Source organism: Neopelma chrysocephalum, unplaced genomic scaffold, assembly GCF_003984885.1.
Source record: "Neopelma chrysocephalum unplaced genomic scaffold, ASM398488v2 Primary Assembly neopelma1_279, whole genome shotgun sequence".
NCBI classification, from domain to species: Eukaryota; Metazoa; Chordata; class Aves; order Passeriformes; family Pipridae; genus Neopelma; species Neopelma chrysocephalum.
The window spans coordinates 333,594-356,697 of NW_020897941.1; the positions used below are offsets into that span (position 1 = coordinate 333,594).

Genomic DNA, 23,104 nt, shown 5'->3' on the forward strand with positions numbered 1-23,104 from the left:
ATTAATCCATTGGAAATTAATCCATTGGAAATTAATCCATTGGAAATCGATCCCTTGGGAATCAATCCCTTGGAAATCCACGTGAGCACCGTGACACAAAGAGTCCAACACACCCCCTTTCAACTTCAGATCCTAAAGCTCTTCCTGGGGATTGTTTTTCCCCATGGAAATGTGTCTCCCGTGTGTACATGGCAACATTTTGACTCCTAAGTGATCCTTCAACCTCTTTGTGGATTCTTTTATCCCTTTGGAAAAAGGGCTTCACAGTTGGGAGCACAATCCCTGTCTTGGAATGTTGGGTGGCATTTAGGAAATAAAACAGCCCCAATTCTGCTGAAATTGGAAGAAATCAAAGCTTAGCCTGGCTCGAATTGGGTCTGTTCTTTTTTTCCCTGGAGTTAAAACCTCAGGTGAGGGTTGGAATTCAAAAGCCTTCGTGATCTCTAAAATCACAGCGAAGCAAAAAGAGCCACCACGGGGCAAAAAGGCTGCAATTGGGCAATTTTGAGCAGATTTGAGGGGGTTTTAGAGCTCACAGGAATATGACTTTTTAAATGTAAGCAAATGAATCTGGAGGAAGAGGCTGATTGTTGAAACAGGCAACGTAACAACAGTTTGCTTTTCCAAGCTTTCTCTTGGAAAAAATTTGCTTTGCGTCTCCTCGGGCCGAGATCTGTAATAAATTTTCCCTTCAAGTGTCCATTTTTTAACTCAAAACTTATATAAACACCAGAAGAGACTCAGCTGAGCTGTTCTGTGCCCAAAATGTGGTGGAGGGAGGAACAAAGTGTCACCTCTGAGCTGTTCTCCTGAACCAAAGGTCACCTCGGTTTTATCCCTTTTCTAGGTATAAATCTCTATCTCAGGAGTTTTTGTCTTTTCTTGCTCGGAAAATTCTCTGTATTTCCCTAAATTTGCCTTTAAAAAACATTATAAAGTTAAAAAAAAAATGCAGGTGGAAAAAATCAAGCTGAGCTGTTTTTTGGTGGCGAATGTTGGAGCTTTTACATTTCTCTGAGGTAATTTTTGGTTTTCCATTTGTTTGTTTTTATTGTAGGATGCTGTGACGTCAAAACCAGTCATCCAGTTTCAAGGAAACCAAGGGGTAAGTTTGTACCTGGATTGCCTTGGGAAGTTCCACAGCTGATGTCAGGAATTTGTGCTCTTCCAGCTCAAGGAATGACGATGCTCCGATTGCTGAAAGGGAGAGGTTGAGAGGTCCAAGGAAAGCTTTTTTCCTCCCCTTGCTAAACCCACATGAAATCCAGCTTTAGAAGGCCGTGCTGATGGGTAGGACAAGGAAAAGAGCACAGCAATCCATGGAAACCTCACCTGTATCCCAAGGGAACAACACCGGGTAAAGTCGGTGCGAGGCTTTGCGGGTCCCGCTTATTTCCAGCAGCAAAAATTCCCAGTGTCCTGAAGCTTTGTTTAATGTTCCTGTGAGTACCAGCAGTTATTTTCTGTTTAGGAGTTTTATTTCTCCCACTTCTGCTCCGATGCCTGAACTTCCAGGGTATTTATAGCCCCTGGAAACGCTCCGTGGTGCCAGTTGCTGACAACGTTGAGATTTACGTGGTGGTGGTTCTGGTAAAGCCATGCAGCTCTTCAGTGAGCTTGAAAAATGTCATTTAAATACTTTTTATTTATAAAAAAACTCTCTCTTTGTTCGGCTTTAGTCTTTGCATAAAGAAGGGGAATTTTAATTTTTAAATTTTTTTTTTTCCCCCCAAGAATCTGAACTCAGCTGTGAACAGCTTCTCGTTTTTACTTTTATGCCACTGGCACGTTAAAACTTTCAGAAAGTTGCTTGAATTAAGCAGACACTAAATCCAGCACCTTGGCCTTGCCCACATACTATTTTGTGACATTATTCTCACTAATAGCACCCAGAAAATACAGCAGGAAAGACATGATTGTTGTTGTAAGTTCAGAAGAAAAATACAGAGCTCCTTGTGCTGGGAAATACAGAAAGGAGCAATTTCCAGGTTTGGTTGTTGGGTTTTTTTTTTTACTTTGTTTAGAATTAAACTTCCCTGCAAGTCGAGATCAAAATCTGGCAAAATCAAAAGCGAGGGGGGGAGAAATTTTTTTAAGGGCGTGTGGATTTGTCTTTATTAGAAGAAAAAACAGCTTTGCACATCCTAAAGAATAAAAGACTGGGAATGCTTTCCCTTTGGAGAGCAGCTGGTGAGGATCTGCCCCTGAATTTTCCTGTAAAGCTGCTTAAGTTTTGGAAATGATACATTTTTTTAACTTAGCAAAAGGAACGGGAGAACAGCTTTAAAACACTCCCCTGCCCTGAGGCTCCGTGGGTTCCACGTGGATCAGAGGTGGACAAAAAAACCCACTGTTTGAAAATGCTGTGGTTTCTTCTTGTAATTAAGAATATTTTCAAATTATGTGTGATATTTTCAAATTACAAGTGATATTTCCAAATTACAAGTGATATTTTCAAATTACAAGTGATTTTTTCAGACCACGCGGTCCCCACAAAAATCAATATTTACTGCAGCTGATTGTATTGGAGCCCTTAACTTCCAGAGAGGATTTTTTTGGGTAGGAGACCTGCCAGTTACCTGTGTGAGCCCCTGGAAAAGGGGGTGGGAAGAGGATGTGGCACCCAGGGCTGACCTCAGCTCGTTAATTAATTGCCCTGATGAGTTAAAGGCCAAAGGTAGAGCTTTGAAGGGAGCGGGATCCAGCTCCATGGGAGCAGAGAGAAAGAGCTCTTTGTCCCTTCAGGATTATTTTTCCTGGGGATGACAAGGAGCTGGCAGCTGGGGAACCATCTGCTTTTAAGAGTAGGACTCTCAGGATTCTCCTGCTTTAAGGAACTGAGGCTGGAAATGCTTTCGAGGGATCCTCCATCAACTGGACCCCGGAGAGAATTCCAGGAATTTCACAGGCTCTCAGATCCAGATGATGACATTAAAACATATTTGGTTTAGCTGCTTATTTTTTAAATGATTTCTTCCACTGTTCCTTAATTCTCCCATTTGTTGCCTTCCTATTTTGCTTCCCAAAAAACGTGGCTCTGGGGAATCCCTTTAACTTCTGTACGTGGGATTTCAGAGCAGTGGTGTGAGATTTTAGTAATTATGGGGTTTTAATAGTGGAAATTTTCTGTGCAAATATCCCCCTCACGAGAAGGGAAAGCTTTACTTGATGATTAGGGGAGGCAGGACATAAAATAAGAATGTTTATATATATATATATATTTATTTTTTATATATATAGGAATGTGCTTCTTCTTTAATTCTCCAGAAGCCTTTAAATTACTGTGTCCGTGTCTTTTTACCTATTCCAGTGTCAGGGATACTTTCAGTTGCTAATAGACAGAAAAGCAGCTTTCATGTTTGATACACTGATTAACCAGGGGAGGGAATTGTTGGGAATAAAACACCAGGTCAGGAAGGTGTTTTAGAAAAGGACGATTTGGGTTCCAGCCCCAAAATAAAAACAGCTGTTCCAGTGGCAAGGCACAAAAACCTCCTGCATGGGCCCTGGTCTGGATGGAATCTCTCAGGAGTTTATAAAAACCTGGGATGTTGTTTCTCTACAGCAGGGCTGGTCTTGTTAATGGCTTTTGCAGGGCAATATTCCGTGGAATAATCACAATTTCAGTCCCAGTAACCAGCTCGTAACGAGCAGAGTGTTGCTCTGCTTTGAGGTGCTAAAATGGGACTGTGGATGTGCCTTAAGAACAGCACCTGGTTGTTATTTTTTCATCACCAAATTAGATAAATTAGAATTTCAGAACCTGAGCACCCCAGTGATAGTTATGCACAACTGGACAAGGAAGGCTGAAAAAGCTTCTATTTTGGTCAAAAAGACATTCAGAATCAGAGCTTAGGTCGGGTGAAATTTGCAGGTGCTCGGGGGGGAGAGAAGGGAAAGAACTGAACTGGGAGGGGGGTAAAAAAAAATCCCTTCAGGTGCCAAAAATGCGTGTTGGTGGAGCTTTTTAACGTGACTGTTGGGGGGAAAAAATGCCATTGCTTTGTGATGGGAAAATACAACGTTTCTCCCAATTTCTGGGCCTGAAGTTGTGCTGGTATTAATAGAGGGAGGTGAAAAATCTCCCTTCAGGGCCCTACCCAGATGAATGTTACTTGAAAGAGGGGAAACAGAAGTCACATCTGTACCAGGGCTATTTTTAAGCGTCTCTGGTTACTGGTGCAGAGCTCAGCACCAAAATTAGGGCTCCCTCAAAGCAGTCCCCATGCTGATTTGGTGGCTTGAGAAACCTTCTGTTTTCAGCTAAAAATAATTCCTAGATAACGGCCCGGGTTTCGTACTCTACACTTTTCAGTACTGAAGTGACTCTACCTCCTCTTCCATCCTCAGAAAAGCTGCAAAAACTCTACAAAAAGGCCAAAATCAAGGGGCTCCTAATTTTTTTTTCCCCCCCAATGGTAAATGAGGAGCGAGGAGAAAGTTCTCTGGTGTGTGAATATATGGTTTAGTTGCTTTCCTGTTTTGCTTCCTCTGGGGAATCCCGTTAACTTTTGTGCGCAGTGGGATTTTTAAAGCCATTGGTGGGAGATTTTAGCAGTTGGAATGACGAGGTCCTAATAGTGGGAATTTTCTGTGCCAATATTTCCCCTCTCCCAAGGAAGGAGGTCCTAATGGTGGGAATTTTCTGTGCAAATATCCCCCCTCTCCCAAGGAAGAAAAGCTTTTCTTTCACAAACTCAAAATTGTTGGCGGCACAACTCGATCCCCCGACCGAGAGCTCCGGAAGGGGAACAACCCCCTCGAATTCACCTTTCCTGCAAAATTAATCTGCAGAAATACCCCCCCAATCTGCTGGTTCCAGGGCTCTGCTCTTGTAAAGCAGAAGGGAATTTTATTTCCCCTGCCCTGGGTGGGGGCAGAGGGTGCAGGGCCAGATTAAAAGGGCCCGAGGCTGGGGCTGCACGTTTGGCAGGGGAGATAATGGGGCTCCTCAGGGAGGGCCCAGCAGCACCCACATCCCCCCCCAAACCTGCTCCCAAGTATTTTTAGCCCTGGATCCCGGGGATAACTCGTCCCTCTGTATAAAACAAGGCTCAGCCCGGGGTTTCTGGGCTTGCCTTTGGAAGAAGGGAGCTCTGTTGGAGGGCAGGGAGCCGCTGCGGGGGCTCAGCCCGGGAACATCCCTGTGGTTTAGCAGAGGGGCACAGATGCTCTGGGTCGGCTTTCCAGGCTGCTGGAGACATCTGAGGTCAAAAGGAAACCACCTAAAAACCCCTCCTGTCCCGGCAGCAGTCCTTCCTGAGCGCAGTCAGATGTGGATGGTTTTGCTGGGAGTGTGTATTTTCTGCATTTATGTGGCAAATCCGGGTAAATATAAACCCGTGCGGTTGAGTGCAGCCCAAAATAGGTTGCAACTGATGTTCCTTCTGTCTGGTTTTTCTGGGAGCCATCTTAATTATCAAATATTGATGTGATAGTAGAGCTCAGAGGCTGACATTTACGTTGGATCTCCAAATGCAGAGGGGAGAGAGAGTTTCCCTTTTGAAAAATGAATGGCTCGGGGTGAGGGGGAAGAAGAAAAAAAACAATGCAGGGATGGCTGTGGAGTTGTCTGAGGAGCACAGTTAATGCTTGATTAAATATTTAATTTAGCAGCAGCGTCACACTCTACTGTGAGCCATGAAATCTTGTTATGGAATTATAATATCTTAAAAAAGAAGAAGGGTGCTACCTAGTGACCCGGCTGGTGCTATGTTTAGTGCTGGCTCACTAATTCGAAAGAAACAAGCCCTGAGTGTTCTAAATTGAATATAAACAGTCTGTTTTGAGCCTGAATCAATAGAATTGGGTCAGATTCCTAGAGCAAGGTTATTGTGGGCTCTGCTTGAGAGGCAGCAAGTCCCCTGCTCGCACCTCTGTTACCTTGTGTCCACACACGGTGGGATAACTCGAATTCTCCTCGTAGCCTCTCGCCCTCCTGTGCAGAAATCCAAGTGCTTTGCTTACAGTGGGTGGCAAAATGCCTGAAAGCACCGTGGCTGCGGGAGAACTGGGTTTGTGTCAGCCTGGAGCACCCAAGTGACCGATGGTTTTTCCCTCTCCCCAACAGCACATCGCGATCCCGAGGCCCGACCGGCCGACGGAAGTGAGGACCTTCACGTTTTACCTTTCAAATATTGGCAAGGACAGCCCCCAGGGGAGCTTTGACTGCATCCAGCAGTATGTATCCAGGTGAGTGGGACCTCCAAAAAAAACCCAAAACCCGGCCTTTTTTTTAACTTACCTTCCGTAGCATCTTTTCCCTGACAAACCTGGACAAAGCTCGATACGTGTTCTTCGTTTTTAGAGCCTTTCTCGTCTGTCTGAGTGTGGTTTTGGGAAGCATCTGAGTTCCCTCCTGAGCTCCCTGAGTTTTGGAAGCATTTGAGTTCCCTCTCAGCTCCTCTGCGTCCCCCCCAATATTTAACTGGCACAACCCCCGTTGTCCCCCAGTGTCATTTGCAGCGTCAGGAGGATCTTTTCCATAGGTTTGTTTTTTTTCCAGCAATGGCAATATCCACCTGGATTGCCTTGGGAGCATACAGGACAAAATCACCGTGTGTGCTACTGATGATTCCTACCAGAAGGCGAGGCAGAGCATGGCCCAGGCCGAGGAGGAGACGCGCAGCCGGAGCGCCATCGTCATCAAACCTGGGGGGAGATACGTAGGTAAGCCCCCTCTCCATTCTGGGGGCTCTTCTCCAGCTCCTGGAGTCATTGCTGACGTTGTTTGCTTGCCCCTGGCAGTCTCTGGGGGTTCCTTAGGGGTGTCTGGTTCAAGGTGCTGCTCTCCTTGTGCTGTGTCGCCTTCACGGTTCCATCACCACCTCAGGGCTCTGCCCAGAGCAGCTGTGGCTTCCCTGTCCTTGGAATTGTCCAAGGCCAGGTTGGATGGGACTCAGAGCAACCTGGTCTTAGTGGAAGGTGTCCCTGCCCATGGCAGGGGGTGGAACTGGATGATCTTTAAGGTCCCTTCCAGGCCAAAGCACGGTGGGACTCTGCTCTGTCGGGGCCGTGTGTGTGCAGTGACATCCCTGGCTGGCTGCAGGTCACGTCTGTCACGCTGGGAGCACCCTGCTGATCCATCACAGTGTCTGTGCCCACGGCCAGCTCAGCTAAAACGTGCCACCAGCCTGTCCCAGCTGGTGTGTGTGCCCACTCCAGAGCAGAACGTGCCACGGGTCATGTTAATGAGCAGAGAGACCACAGCAGTGCTGCAGCCTGAACAGATCATCACGCTGTGACAGCAGGAGGAAAACCTTAGGAGAGGAAGTAAAACCGTGGCAAATATCACAAGGAGCCTGCAGAGACCCAGCTTTAGGCTCAGGGCCCTGCTTAACCTCAGGTCACAAACTTAGGGCACAAACACGGCGCAGAAAGCAGAGTTTGGTTGTTTTTTCTCTCTGAGACAGCTGTTTTTCCTGCAGCCCATGTGATCTGTAGCCAGTCCCTGCTCAGAGGATCTGGGTGATGAGAAGGGTGAAGTTGCAAAATGTAGAACTGACCCTGACTCACTGGCAGAGTGCTCAAAGCTGAGAAACGAGATAATAATCAGGAAGGAAATGCATTGATTTCCTGTAGACTAGAAGATTATTTTGTTTAGCTCCTCTTTGAGAACATTACAGTAAGTGCATGAAGTTAAGGCTCGTGAGGGAGAAGCTTCTCAAAAGCAAATTGCTTCCCGGGGAGACGGAGCAGAACTCCTTTGATTTAAAAATACCCCTGCTAGAACCTTTTACTGCCCTGAAAATGGAGCTGTGTAAAAGCAGTGGCCGCTCCTAGATAAGATGTCAGTGTTGAAGACAGGAGGGGAGCCCTGGTCCAAGAAGGAAGAGCCTGGAAAGGACAGTCCTGGTGTGGGATCCGCACATTCCCGGTGTGCCAGCACCATCAGCTGATTCCCATTCCCGGCAGGCCGGGCTGGAGGGGACAGCACTGGCTCTCACATTTCCATGAGAACACGGAGCTCAGCACTTCAAGCGGCAGTGGAGCCGTTCCAGGCAGCTCAGATGTGGAAAAATTTATAGGAAATGTTGAAATTGGAGAGCGGCAAGAACCTCACAGATGTGAACTGGCACTTGGATAAATCCATGTGTAAATAGATGCCTGCAGGTAAACCTGCAGGGGATGTGTGTGCTTAACATCCACACTAAATGTGTGTGTGCATCCATATCCATGCACCTGCATAAATATTTTAAGATCCTTTGTGTTCTGGCTTAACTCAGTTGGTTTTTTTTTTTTTTTTTTTTTTTTTTCCTATCACTGCACATTTTGGCTGCGGCCTCAAGTGGAAACCTCCCAATGTGTGTTTTTACTGTTCGTGACCTGGCAAACAGTTCAGGGAGCTCTAGAAAGCTGACGAATCTTCTCTCAGTCCCAATTGCTGGAAACAAAAAAAAAACCCAGTTGACCTCTGGATTTTGGGGGATGTTCTAAACTGCAGGAATCGTTGCTGTTCTGCCTCTCTCACCTTTAGCTCAGCCCTGACAGGAGGTTGGTTTGCTCAGAGCAACCCGTGGTGGTGTGTGATGATAAAAAAAGCCAGGAAACGGGGGCCTGGGTTACGCAACCCGAGCTCAGGCAAACAAACAGTGCAGACAATCCCCAGTATCTTCAGATGACTCAGTTGGGAACGTTGTGGCTTCCTAGCAGTGGAGAAGTGCCATCCTGGAATAAACCTCTGAGAGAGAGACGCTCCAGGAAACGCTGGGTGTTGTTTGTCCTGGCGAAGGTCACTTTCCCCTCCAGCCCAAGGGATTATTGATTGTGCCTCCAGGGCCTTCAGACCTTGGAACCTGCCCGTTTTCTTCCCAGATTTTGCTTGGTTTGGTAGCAGGAACCTGGGACCCACTTCTGTGTTCAGAAGAGTCCAGTTCTTTGATGTGGGGCTGCTTTGTCGGTGGGAATGGGGAAAAAAGGAATTCTTGGATTGTGCTGTCGGCATCCAGGGACCACCCTGAGGAACCCCAGGTGCACTTTGGAGGCAGCTTTACGTTCTCAGCTCTCTGAAAACTCAACTGGAGGAGGGTTGAAGCAGCTCTTAGCCCAGGGCAGAAGGGGTTATTCTATGAGCACAGACAGCACCCTGATGAATAGGCTGATGGCCCAGTGTCAGCCCCATTCATGGGGCCAGTGTTTGGAGGGGGAAGGGAGGTGGACCCAGCCCCATAAAGTTCCTATTGTTCTAAAAGCAGAAACATCTGCTGGAGGAGCGTTTTTGCTGAGCTCAGCAGCGGGGAGCCGCTCGTTGACCAGTTCTGGTCTTTCCACCCCGTATTTCCACTCTTCTACATAATAATGCAGAATTTTCTTCTCGTAGGGGAGGAGGGGGGGGGGGGGGAGAAAAAAAATAGTTAGATTAACCGTGGGGATACGTGCACTTGGGATAAATGAAAAGCTGGCAAACAAAGGGAGCTTTATGTGAGCTGGTGGCCAATAATACTCAGGTTTCCAGAGCTTGGTGTTGCTGTTTACTCGTTACGAGCTTGTCATGAACCATAAAACTCCTGGATGTGTCGGAGCAGAGGGGGTCGTGCTGGTTGTGTTTTGTGTCCTTCCTTGTCATCTTGTGGCGCTTCAGAGGGGCGTGCTGAGCTCCTCTGATACGTGTTGACAGCCCCACTGGCCTTTTTTGCAAGGTGACTGCTGCAGTTCAACTGTTCTCCGTCTCATTTTAGGCAAAAAGGTCCAGGTGCGTAAACCTGCACCAGGAGCTTCCGATGCTGTTCCCTCCAGGAAGCGCCCAACGCCAGTCAACCTTGCCAGTGCAATAAAGAGAGGCAATAGTGCCATTTCTCAGAGACCCTTCAAAGATAGGGTTGTGCACTTACTGGCACTAAAGCCTTATAAGAAACCTGAACTTATTCTCAGATTGCAGAAGGATGGACTTTCTCAGCAGGACAAGGATTTGCTGGATAACCTTCTGCAACAGGTTTGTACTCTTTTGACGGAGGCAACGATTTTTAGGTAAAGGGAAATGCCTTCTCAGAACCCCTCCCGTGTCAGTCTTAACCTGTTTTATCTCCAAACTGCAGCTGAGTGTGTCTCTGGAGGCCGTGGGTGACACAGTTCCCAGCTCAGGGTGCTGTTGCAGAGATAGCAGGGTTAGGGGGGTTTGCAACCAAGCTGGATGATTTTTGGCTCCCCAGATCAGCCCTTTCAGAGGAACACTTTTGCTTGGTCACGGAGGAGGATTGTCTGACAGAGGATCTACAACTTCCTTGATTTGTTATAACCTGTCAATGTCTATATTTTTGTCCTCATGGACATAAAGGAGCAGCGCTCTGTGTTGGTACGTGGGTTTTTTTCTGTGTGAAGGAAAAGATGTCCCCTCTCTTTTGATTTTTTTGTATTGCTCTGAGCCTTTCCTGCTTGGAAGTGCCACTGGTTAGGTGTGAAGATCATGCAGCTTCTTGCCAAGCACGTTATTTGTACGTCAAGTGTGAAAGCTGTCTCCAAGCTGAATCAGTTCCTAACACTTGGGAGTCACGTTGAAGGTGCCATTTTAGGCCTTGCAGTAAATCCCTTTATTGCTTTCTTAAACACATCGTGGCTATTTATTTAAGTGCTGCAGCTGCCCTCTTCTGTATTGGAATATATCCTGGAAAATATTCTCTTGGTTTTTGTTGTTCTTTTCTTTCATTTTAGTCCTTTCCAGAGCTGAAAACCCCGAGACAGGGCTCCTTTTGCCCCGGGGCACAGGGCAGGTCCCATTAAACCCGGGCACTTTCCAGCTGGCACAACTCGCTCCTTCCTTAAGATGTTTAATCCTGGAACCCTTCATTTTTTTTTCTAGCACCTTTTGAGTTGCTATAAATAGGTTTTTCAGACTAGAAACTCTGTTCCTGAGGATCCTTTTGGACCTGATGCTCCCCCGAAGCCCCCGGCGGGGGAAGCGGCGCGTGCGGCCACGGGGCCCCTGATTGACCTGAGTGCTGATTTGACTGGAAACTTATGTGTTGCTCATAAAAGTTAATCCCTCTCAAGCCCTCCCAGGGCTCCCTCCCATCCACCAGCAGACACAAGATAAGCTAAAAATTACAGGCTGTGTTAAAGCTACACGTCTAAATCCGTCGAGGTGTGGGTTTCGTTGGGCCTCTTGCATCTCTCGCAGGACTCCGTGTTCCTGACGGCCTTTTTGCCTCGTTTTGCAAGGTTTCTATTTTTGGGAGGGCCGGGGTGGAGCTTCCAGAGTCCCACACACAAGAGCAAAACAAGGAGAGGTAGCAGCAGCTCTCAGGCTCCGTGGAGAGAAAAATCCCCGAGTCGTTCTTCCCGGGGCTCCAGGAACAGGCAGAGGAACCAGGAGAAATTCTGGGAGGCTTCTTGAAAAAAAGAGCCCTGGCTTTGCATTTGTCTCTTGGGTGTGTTTACAGGGACACCTCGGTGTAAAAACACGGCTCAAATTCTTCTTGTATTTTGGCTCAGGATTTTGGAAAGCTGACAGGAACTGAAAGGAAAAACAAAGTGTTGGTCGTGTAAACTGATAACTGGGCTTTCTATTTTTCTCTTATCAGGAGAGTTTGCTGTGTTACTTGTGCAGCTTTTTTTGCTTTGAAATGCCTAGATTTTTAATATTTTTTTTAATATTTGGTCGTAGCCTCCCTGAAGCAAAAGCAGGGGAATCAGCAGCATCTTCAGTTCATTTGAGACTTTCCACTCCTTCTCTTGTTTTTGAGGCATTTTGCTGCTGTGTGGAGAACAGAAATCCCTAAGCACAGCCATCTCCTGAAGGGAGGGAACCCTGGAGAACAGTAATCCCAGAACAGATGCACAGTGTCTCCATGGACTGAATAAAAACATCTCCCAGTTTCAGGGAGTCCCTCAAGCTGAGGGGGCTCAGGCAGGGAATTTTGGGATGCAGCTGCTGGCTGTGGCAGAGCCTTTGGCACCTGGGCCTCTGTGTCCCTCTTCAAAAACACATTTAAGGCTTTCTTTTCTTCTTTAAACTTGCAGTGCTCTGCAAGCACAGGTTTTCCCAGAGAAGCTGTGGCTGCCCCATCCCTGGGAGTGGCCAAGGCCAGGTTGGAGCAACCTGGGCTAGTGGGAGGTGTCCCTGCCCATGGAATGAGATGAGCTTTAAGTTTCTTTCCAACCCAAACCATTCCATGACTCTGTGAATCACCTGAGAGAGGTTCACTATCAGTGACAGCCTGATCTGGGCTCTTTGCCTTGTGCCAACACTGGATTTTTCACATGTGTAACCAGCAGCGGCGAGAAGTTGAATTTTCAGCCGAACTGTGGAAAGACTGATCCGAGTGGGATAACTCTGAACCAGTTGTTTCCATCCTAATCCAACCCTGCCTGTCCCAGCAGTGTTTCCTACCCATGCAGGGGTTTGTGGGGGAAACTCCACGGGGTGGAACTGGATGAAATAAATGTCAGGAGGCGCGTGCTGAGCTCCCCGCGGTGCCCAGGCTGCAAATCACAGGTTCTGCTCTTGCCCTGAAGTACCCTTGGAAAAGTTCTCTGTGCAATCCAGTGGATCTGCATTCTCCTCTCTTGCTCTCTGAGAAAACAGCTCTCTGTCACCTCTTTTCCTGGCTCGTTCAGTGAGGGAAATATCTCCTGGCAATTGTTAACTAAATTATGGCCACGAGAGTTCCTCTCTCAGCCATAAACTGCCCTGTTTTGGCTGTGGCACAGGTGTGATAAGAGAACTGCCTGTTCCCATTAGGGTTTATTTCCAGGTGTTCCCATAAACTGCTGGTTGTGCTGGTCCAGGCTACCCAAGCTGAATAATCTTTTTTAGATAGGACTTATTTCCCCACTAAGCTGGATGTGCTTTAGGAACTCGTTATGAATTATTGCAGTGACAAGGCACAAAAGGAAAGGCACAGTTTGATTAAATAATCTTAATAATTAGGAAGTGAAATACTGAAGTCCTTGTTCTCTGACACTGCTAAGTCTGCTCAGGTTTTGCCTTCATCTTAGCTCTTGTTTGTTAAAATAAGTGAGAAAATTAAACCCTGATGATGTTTTTACGGATTACTTCCATTTCAGGTGGCAAATTTGAGTGCCAAGGACAGCACTTTCACACTGAAGGATTGTGTATACAAAGAAGTGCAGAAGGACTGGCCTGGCTACTCAGAAGGAGATCAGCAGTTGCTGAAGAGGATCCTGGTTAGGTAATTATCCCATATTCTCCCTAATTTCACCTGGAGCTTGGAAATCAGGGTAACTGAGGTCTGAAAGTTGAGTGTTTGACTCGTTTTAACATCAGGCAGATGGAGGAGTTGACTAAACTTGAATATCCAAGTGGATCCACTCTTCAGGTGCTCCTGGGTTGCCTTTAAACCATTCTGCTAAAAGCTTGAGGAAAACCTGGATAGGGAGCAGAGCTGGCAGAGGGAAGTTACCTTTGGATTAAAAGTGTCCAGCTCAGCTCTCCACTGAAAGTCTCCTTCCCTTTTCCCACATCTCCTTGCACGTGTCTCCCTGTGTTTAAAGGCAGGGAGAAGGTGTTACCACCCAGCCACATCCCTGAGGTTCAGATCTGAATGGAGGAAGGGATGCATGGAAAAGCAGAGGCAGTTCCATAGGGATAAATCCCCTAAAACACGAGCTGGATGTTCCTGTTGCTGATCCTCTGTGTCCAAGGGATCCCTGTTCCTCCCTGAAAACAGCCCTTAACACACTCACTTGATCCTTGGTTGCTAAAGATATTTTTCCTCTACAGATATTTTTTTCCTTAAGTGAAGCCTCCAAGCTTGGAAAGGCAGCAGGGAAAGAGCCCAAATCTCCCAGGTTTCTCCAGGAGAATTCTTCTCTGAGTGTTTATATTTCCCTCTCTGGGTTTTCAGTGCCTTTGTAATGCAGGCAGAGCTTTTACTTGTGCCTTATTTTATTGCACTTTTGGTTGAGATGAAGCAGAGCAGCTTGAGCAGCTCCCATGATTTAAAAGCACAATCAGCTTGGAGATGAGACTTTGCTAAACCAACAGAAAGTTGCACTCCAAGTGCTTTTGGTGTGCTGAAGTAAAATCAGACTCCTTTAAATGGCCTTGATGTTAAATTATAATTAAAAGGAGAGCTATAACTGCCATGCAATCTTTATGGCTTTCCAAAAACCAAGCGAATTTCTCCCCGTAGAAAGCAACGTTTGCTGCTTTTTTTTTTTTTTTTTTCGTGAATCAGTTAGGAGGAGGTCTAAAAATAGACCTTGGAAAGGATGTATTCAACTGTACAAACAAAGCCCCGCTCAGCCCATGCAGGTAATGAGGCTCCAAAATGGAAAAAACATGTAGGGTTTGAAGACAGGAGAAAAACAGCCACGAAAAGGGCACAGGCAGCGGCAGACGTTGGATTTACGTCGCCGGCGTTGCCTGGAGCCAACCAATTGTTCCGTGTCCTCCTGGTTTTCAGGGCCAGTGGCCACTGGACGGTTCAGCAGCTGCAATAATTGGAACATCTGCAAATGTTGGAGCTGTAACTAACCCTGCTCGTGGTGTTTTTCCTCCTGTTTTGTGTTTTCCGTCCTCCCGCGGGTGTAAAACGGGACCCTGAGCGACCTGGGATGGTGGGAGGTGTCCCTGCCCACAGCAGGGGGGTGGCACTGGGTGGTTCTTTTCCCACTGGATGGGCCTTTTCCCACTGGATGGGCCTTAAGGTCCTTCCAACCCAACCCATTCCAGGATTCCATGGAACCTTCAGCTGTCCCAGAGCTGCTGAGCTGAACCCGTTTGTCTTTCGTTCCCTTCTTAAATCCACAATTAACAATTAGGAGACATGAGCAGGTTGCTCAGGTTGATGACCCAGCCCCCAAAAAAGCCATTTTCACCAGGGTGTTGATGCAATGTCACCATCCCTTTCCCCTTTTCACAATCCCCAAACACTTTCCTTGAGCTGCTGAGATTGTTCTAAATAAAATTAAACAAAGCCGGGCTGGCTGTGACTAAATGATGTCTAAATATTGCTGCAACACAGCCCAAGGTTCAAGCTCAGGTTAAAAGCAAAATCTTGTCAAGTCATGGGCGTTATCTCTGAAATAATCTTCCTAATGTTTAAAAAATATGTGCTTTAATGCTGACTGTAGTTTTCTTGTGGAAGAATTTAGACCTGGGTTATTTGGGCTCCACAGCTGGTGACAAACTGACTGCAGAGCTACTTTATTAAAAACCTTTAACCCTGAATTCTTTTTTTTATTATTATTTTTTTTTTCAGTTTGTCAGCTACAACTTGATGCAACAGTAGATTTTTTTGTCTGGGTGATTAATGCAGGGACAGTCTGGGCAAAGCTGGTGGGCTGGGAAAGCACTCCAAGATCTGGGGAGGAGCAGAGACCCGGCCTGAAGGGGAATTAAGGCACTTAAGTGATAATAATTGTCATTTTTTTTTGCTACAGGAGGTTTCTATTATTTGTCAAACGCCACAAATACAGCCCAGAGTAGCTTTGTTTTGCATGATGCAACTTAAAAGTGTTATTGTGAAGCCCTAAATGTAAATCCTAGTGGACCAATAATACCTCGACAGTTCCTGTTATAATCCTGTTTTTCCTGGACCCAGAGGGGCTCGCTGCTGAAAGGACTGCTGTTCCCATAAAATGTTGTTTTAATGATGCTGATGAGTGGGAGAACTTATTCCTTAACATCTGACCTTGAGTTTCAGCCCCTTTTCAGTGAGCTTTGCTTTCTGAGTTGTCTCCTGAAGTCAGTTTTAACTGGGTAAAGCAAAATCTCAGCAGAAATGTGTTGAATTAATGTCTTACTGAGCTGTATTTCAGTCAGAAGAATAATGTATTATATCCTTTACACTTCAAAATTCAATGCCAGTTTTACTCATCTCCACATGGATCGTGTTTCTGAGCCTGTCATTAATTTGTTGCAATTCTCACATCAAAAGTCCAAGAGGAAAGAGGTAAAAAATGTTGGAAAATCAGTTCCATCCTCAGCAGGGAATCCTCTCCTGTGTCTGAGAGCTCAGCCTTTACTCCTCCCTCCCTGCCAGTGCTGGTCCCACCATTCCCAGGGAATCATCAGACAGAATGGGAAAGCAGGAAGGAGATAAGGAATTACCACTTGTCACTGATGTTTTCCTGTAGTAGTTTCTCCTCCCTGGATTTTGTCAGAGATCAAAGCTGGCATTGCCTGAACGAGCTGCTTCCGTGGCATCTCACCCCGAGCCCAAAAAAAGGCTCTTTCCTCCACGGGGAGATGGGAAATGCCATCCCAAGGCGTGGGATTTGACCACCTCCAACCTCCTTGTTTTCCAGGAAGCTCTGCCAGCCCCAGAACAGCAGCGGTTTTCAAGGAGAAGCACCTTCCCTGAGCCCTCCAAAGGACACCGTGAACTCCAGCTCTCCCCCTCAGGTGGGTGATCCCAAGGTGGTGGGATCCATCTCCTCCTCCTGATGGATTTGCCTGCTGGAGGTGTGTCCAGGCAGAGCTGTTGCCTGTCTGCACCCCATAATCACCTGCTGGTGGGTCGAGAGGTCGTCGGGGTTTTATTTCTGTTTTATTAAGTCCCAGTCTAATCCTGGGTTCCCTCAGCATCTGTTTCTCCTCTGGCCCTGTGGGGAGAATCCCTCCCAGCCTGTCTCAGGTTCAGTTTGAAGGGCTGAAATCTTTTCCCCAGTGCCCACATCCCTCCTGGAGTTCCTGGGAGGGCGAGCTCGTGTTTTCCTCATTACTAATAATCGAGTGGAACGAAGCCTTAATAAGCAGCTCCCAAACACAACGCTGGAGTTATTAAAACCCTTGACCTTTTGCAGGTCTGTGACAGATCCAGGGGCAGGATGGGCTGCTCTGGGATGGGAGCTGTGAAAAGAACATTTTGCCTGTTTTTTCCATCAGAAGAAACACCCCCCTCTCCAAGGAGCTGTGCTTGGTGTGTGTGTGTGTCAGGCAGAGTCTGTCCCCACTTTTCCCAGGATCCTCTCAGCACAGGCGTTTCTCACATTGTGAAATGTCTCCTTCCCTTCTCTCTCCACTGTGGGTCAGCCCAGACAAGTTGAGTATTTATTCTTCTCCTGCCAATGGAATGTGTAATTCCTACTTGTCTGGACAGACGCACTGAGGATTAGTGGCAAAGAATATTAGCAGGTAAAGAAATTATGTGCTTTCTGGCAGTAAGAGGGAGGCAATTCTCTATTGAGAACAAGGACTGTGTAACTTGTTTGCCAGGTAGCTAATTCCAAATCCTCTCCTGCTCTGCTGTGGGCAAGTTCCTGGGGAATAAAGATCACCTTCAAGTTAGCTTGGAAACGCACAGTGCTGTTAACAGGCTGGGCTTGTGTGTTTTTTAACTGATTCTGGAAAAAAAATAAGGTTGAAAAATCAATCTTGCTTCTGGCTGGCCCTGCTTGGAAAGACTCAGAGGATGGTTTGGGTCTCTGGAGTTTGAAACTTTGGGGTGGTTGATGGGTTTGGATTTGGAGAAGGTGGTTGGTTGGTTTGGATTTAGAAAAGGCTGGTGAAAACAGGGGCAACCAAATGGGGGATTGAAATGTTTGCAGTAGTGATTCTGTTGTGTCAGACACCAAACCACAGCCAGCACTGTGAGCTGTCACTTTTTTTAGTGCTCTCTAGCTGTAGTTTCTGTTTAGAGAGGGATGGCTGCTAATGGGTGCAGTGCCAGCAGAGGACTGGGATTTGGTAGTCAGGAATGCAGAACATTTTGGGAAAGTTCAGCTGTGGAATGAGGGTGTTAAATAAAAAAAATAAGGATTGGTCTGGCAATCCTAAGGAAGCCTGGCTGAGCAGGGATGGGATGCACCTCTTAAGCAGGGAGGTGAAGCTGGAATCTGTTGGGTTGAGGGCAAAGGTGGTAAAATAGGGCAGTTTGGTGGTGTTTTAGTGACCTGTTCTGAGAGCTGCAGTCAGAGGTGGCCCCTCCTCTGCGAGGTGGACACTGCGTGTTCTGGGAGGTGATGTTGCAAAGCCGGTTGGACGTGCTGGCCTTGCCCCTGGAGCTCAGTGGCAGAACCAGCAGCTCCTCTTCCCAATCACCTGGACAGGTGGGAAGGATCCCTGGCATGGAGCAGAGTCCTGGAGACCCCTGAGTTAGCAAAGAGGAATAACAAGCAGGGAGGGAAAGGGGTGAATTAGGGGCTCCTGGAGCCGTCACCTCCGCGATGGAGCAACGTTTCCATTTGCAAACACGTCACAGCCCTGCCTGAGACAGAAGGAAAATAGTGAATTATCCAAAAGAAATACCCAAAACTATGGCCTGTTTTCCTCTGGGCACTGAATAATCCCTGCTCAGAGTTCCTGCAGCCCTGGAGCTGCCAGGTGGGCACACAGGGAGGGTGATTTTGGCTGGCACACGCTGGGCTGAGCCCGACAGCCGTGGTTCTGCTGCCTGATGGATGGGTTCTTCCATGGAGCAGCTTTTCCAGGCTGGAGAACTGCACTCCAGGGAGGTGTGGGCACGTGGAGCTGCTCCAGATCTGCCTGTGACAGTCCTGCTGATGGGCACAACTTCCCTCTCTGCACTTGTTCAAAAAAAAAAAAGGCTCGCTGGGGTCACGTTGGCCCCTGTGACGTGGCTTTTGAAGTGCTGGAAACGTCCCCTTTCTGGCCTGAACTTCTGAGAACTGAGCAGTTGGCACTTCCTCAGCTCTTCTGGGCAATGCCTGGCTCTCGAGAAGAGGAAGGAGTGGGTTGCAGGGGTGAAGCTGGTGACCACAGAGCTGGGAGGGAAGAAAATGCAGAACTGGTGAATCCCCCTCCCTGCCCCGCAGGTCTGAGTACGTTTTTTTTTCCTTTGCAGGGGATTTGGGGTGCTCTGGATGTTGTGCCATGACCGGGACAGGTGTTTTTATCATGGAATCCTGGACTGGTTTGGGTTGGGAGGGACCTTAAAGCCCATCCAGTGCCACCCCCTGCCATGGGTAGGGACACCTTCCACTAGCCCAGGTTGCTCCAAGCCTCATCCAACCTGGTCTTGGGCACTTCCAGGGATGTTTCCAATCTCTGCTAATTTTCTGGGACAGGGGTTTGAATTCCAAAGGGCTGGATTTGAAACAGGCTGAAGTGAGAGCTGGCCTGTGTCTGGATAGAGCAGGTCAGCGATTCCTGATGGGATGGTGGGATCCTCTAAGCTCTCCCACCAAGCTGTAGTCTCTGGAAGGCTGTCAGGAAGCAGCTTGGGATGGATCAGCTGCTTTTCCCGGGAATACACTCCCTTCTTCCCTGTCTTGCACCACCACCTAGTGGTAACCTCGAGCCCTCGCCATCACCCGCTTTTTGTTCTCCCGTTTCCCTCCTCCAGAAACGATCCCAGCCTCTGGAGTTCATCGACCCCCTGGCCAACAAAAAGCCCAGGATCTCGCATTTGGCTCACAGAACCCAACCCACCTTCAACGGGAAGCTGAGCTCCTCCAACGGGAAGGACGCCCCCGTTCCCCCCCCTCCTCCCGCCCTGCCGCCGGCGCTCCCGGAGTCGGGAAGCTCCTCCAGCTCCAACCTCCCGGTGCTGGAGCTGCCCCGGCCCCACGACCCCCTCTCGGATGTGAGCAATGACCCGGCTCACAACGGCAGAGACTGTGAGAGCAGCGAGGCCACGGACAGGCTGAGCCACCCCCCGCCCACAGACTGTCCCCAGACCAGCAAACACAACTGCGGCTCCTACGTCAAATCCAAGAAAAAATCCAAAAAGCACAAAGACAAGGAGAAGGAGAGGAAGGAGAAGAAGGGCGAGGAGAAGTGCAAAGAGGAGAAGCAGAACTGTGAAGTAATAAAAAACGCTGACTTAGGTAGTGTTCCCCAGGAACAGGTCACAGGTAAGGATGGGCTGAGAGGTAATTTTGGTGTTGGGGCTGGGTGTGATCCCAATCCCGCTCCGGATCCTTTGAGGACGGAGGGAGCACATCCCGTCCGCTCCCAGGCACCGCGGGGAACGAGATGCCGGCGCTGTCCTACCTCCAAATCACCAAATGTGCTTCCTCTCCACAGAGGGCAGCAGGTTTTTCCTGTTTAACCTTTTGGAGCTGCCTCAGAGCGTGTCATGTTCCTCTCTCCTGGTTCAATTAAAAGCCGGGATAATCCGTGGGGATGAAAGGCAGGGAAGAGCAGCTCCTCGTGGGGGTTGTGGTGGCTGTTGTTTGGGGTTCTTTTAATGAAAAGTTACTCACGAAAGCTTTTAATATTAGATACAAATGAAGTGATAGAGAAATCTGGTGATAAATGCTGTCCAAGCAGTATCCAACCAGCTCTTCCAGCCTGGAAGAGCTTCCTTGTATCCCACTAGGACTCTGAATTTATTTATTCAGGGACTGACACAAGAGTGAATCTCGTACAAAAAACATTTTCCCTTAACCACTGTTTCAAAGTCAGTTCTGTGAACTCTTAGAAGCCAGAGCAGAAAATATCTCTTGGCCAATCCCATCCATTGCCTTTCCTGCTGCTTCCATGTTTTCTGCTGTTTGTTCCAGCTCCCCAGAGCGTTGGGACTTCCCCTGCAGCCCCTGGGAGTATCTTTTAAATTTCTTTTTTAATCCATCTCGTTTTCCTTTGCCCTGCTCCTGCTTTCCACGTTCTCCTTCGTGCCTGGTGCATGAAAATGATCCAATTTTGGCTCAAAAAAAGGACAGTATCTTGGAAATGGAAACTAATTTGTTGGATTCTTGGAAAGGGAGCCATTCCCAGGGCCCTGGGGCTGAGCTGGTGTCAGCTCTCACCTTCCCCACAGCGTTTGTAGCACCTACAGAAGCATTTTGATGGCTCAGCAGTGATTTTAAGGACAGTCCATGGTTGTGTGGCACTGCAGGATCAGCTTTTTAGATAATTCTTCTACTTTAACCTTCTCTGGTGTCAATCCCAGTTTTTTCTGGGAGTGTTGGCTTTCTCCCCTGTTGGTTTTCCTCCCCGGGTACCTCCGGGGTGGTTCTGGACGGGCACACACACGTTTTTCTCTCTTCATTTTTTTTGTCCCTGTTTCTTATAAATACCCAAACCCCCAAAATTCTGAAGTTGCTGAGCCTTCACCACCTTCTCTGCTTGGCCTGACAGCTTAATGACTGGATGTCTGTTAATTAGTTGGGTTCTGTTCCTGCTGGGAGGTAACGAATCCGAGCTGGATTGGGAGCAGTCACCAACAGGATGTGGTCAGTCCTGCTTGGATCTTGGAACTCCAGCACTGGGAGCTTTTCCTTCTTCTGTGCCTTTGTGCCTCATCCTGCTCCTTCCCCACTTCCCCCCTGGGGCTGAAGGGAAATATTTGATGGAATCACAGAGAATTTGGGTTGGGAGAGACCTCAAAAGCTCATCTCATTCCAACTCCTGCCATGGGCAGGGGCACCTTCCCTTAGTAGTGGAAGTTTCTCCTGGGAAGTTTCTTCCAGAGGGACCTCTGGGGTCCTCTCAGCGTCAGTAGGTGGCACTCACAGGCAGAACAAACCTCCTTGTCTCCCTTTCTCCTCCTCCACGATCCTTGAACCTTCCTTAGCCCACATCCTGCCTCTTCCACGCTGTGGGCAGGGAAGGAGGGAAAACCAGGATTTGTCTGCAGCAGGAATTGGAGACTGGGGTGGTTTTATAAACCCTGGGTTGGTGCCATTCTCTGGTTCTGCCCAGGAAAGCCTTTCTGTGGAAATTCAGGGGGGAAAAACCAGTTTTTAAAAAGATGTGATCAGGTTGTTGCTGACTCTGATGAGGACTTGGGAGTATAACACACAATTTGTGAGAAATATCCCTTTTCCAACCTGGATCCACTTGCTTTCTTCCTCCAAATTTACCCTGCAGTGCTTGGTTTCCACTGAGGGTGGGTCTGGTTTAGGCTCCCTCCGAATCCTGTTCCTCCTGAAATCTTTGCTCCCATCCCTGAAACTCCTGAACATCCTTAGCTGAGCCCTTATTGATGCTGAACCCACTTTCCTGGAGCAGGGAGCACTTGGATTTGTGTGAGGAGAGAGCTGCATTCCCTGTAAACCTCTGTGTGGTGCCCTGGATTGCGAGCATCAGGAATCTGCACCTGGAATATTCCTCTGGGGAATCTCTGAAGTGTAGAAGCAGGAGAAAAGAATGTTCACCTTGCTCAGCTCCGTTCTCTGGGCTCAGAACGTGTTTTTCCCATTCCCAGTGGTGCTATCAGTGTTATCCCACTCCAGGCAATGTTTATACACCAATTAAATTCAGATTTTTTTCGCCCTGGCTGATGTTGGGGTTGTTTTGCTGACAGACAAATAGTAGAGAAGCCTTGAACTCTCAACCACCTTGTTGTGGCTCTTCTGTCTCTGTCGGTTCCAAGCAAAACAGAAATCCTTTAGAATTCCATAAACTGGATGTTGCAGACGAGTTCACGAGGTTTTGAAGTTGAATTGCAAAGAGCTTTGAAGTTTCAGAACGTCTATAAACAAGCCTTTATTTTTTCAGGTTTAAATGGAACATGCAATAATTCTAGTGTACCAACATCAACTTCAGAAATGCCAGATTATTTATTGTAAGTATTTTTTTATCGGTTGCTTCATCACTTTGGGATCGTGTTTCAAGCTAAAAAATCACAATGCACAGGGGATTTTTGTTGGACTTTTATGTTATTTGATAGAACTTTGTAAGGTGGGTTAAAAAAAAAAAGAGTAAATCCAGCTTTGCAGAGTTTCTGAGACTTAACTTGGCATCAAATCAGTTCTTTACCTCCCTGTGGAGTGTTCAGGTTTATCTCCTATAAACTGATTGTCAAAGTAGTTCAAGAAACATTTTATACCTTGGAGGGGTTGGAAAGGATTGAACATTACAGCTGGAAACTCAGAGGGGAAATAATCTGCTTTAATGTTATGGAAAACAAGGCAAGGAAGGATTTGGGGAGGTTTGCTAATTCTTCCCCTCTCCAGAGCCAAGATCATCAGCATAAAGCAGTGAAATGTTCTTTAAGGGGAGGTTCTAACCCCTGGGTTGGGATGGGAGTTGTTTGGCTCTTTAATGAGATCCCCTCGAGGTTCATGGAACAACCCACTCCAAAAAAAAAACCCCGTGCACAAAGCCCAGGATCTGCATAAACCCCAAAACCTGTTCCAGGCAAAGCTTTGGGATGGGGAGGAAGTGTAGCTGGGGGGGATGTTCCCTGTGCATGTCACAGCCTGGGGTTGGATTCCATCAGAGCTGGGATCACCGGGAGGGAAGGGATGGAGGAGGAATTCCCTGGAGGAGATAAAGGGTTCTTGTGTGGTT

At 47.6% G+C, this 23,104-nt stretch overlaps 1 protein-coding gene across 2 annotated transcripts in view; it reads left to right on the top strand.

Annotated features, from left to right (window-relative positions):
• The window catches only part of ELL (elongation factor for RNA polymerase II), a 53,795-nt gene that overhangs the window by 26,602 nt on the left and 4,089 nt on the right, over window positions 1-23,104 (top strand). For both annotated transcript variants that reach the window (XM_027704460.1, XM_027704461.1), the window contains exons 2-9: window positions 1,058-1,105; window positions 6,071-6,192; window positions 6,506-6,669; window positions 9,678-9,931; window positions 13,003-13,127; window positions 16,210-16,306; window positions 19,209-19,719; window positions 22,310-22,376. In XM_027704460.1, the coding sequence (XP_027560261.1) occupies window positions 1,058-1,105; window positions 6,071-6,192; window positions 6,506-6,669; window positions 9,678-9,931; window positions 13,003-13,127; window positions 16,210-16,306; window positions 19,209-19,719; window positions 22,310-22,376 (1,388 nt within the window). The remainder of the gene's footprint in view (window positions 1-1,057; window positions 1,106-6,070; window positions 6,193-6,505; window positions 6,670-9,677; window positions 9,932-13,002; window positions 13,128-16,209; window positions 16,307-19,208; window positions 19,720-22,309; window positions 22,377-23,104) is intronic.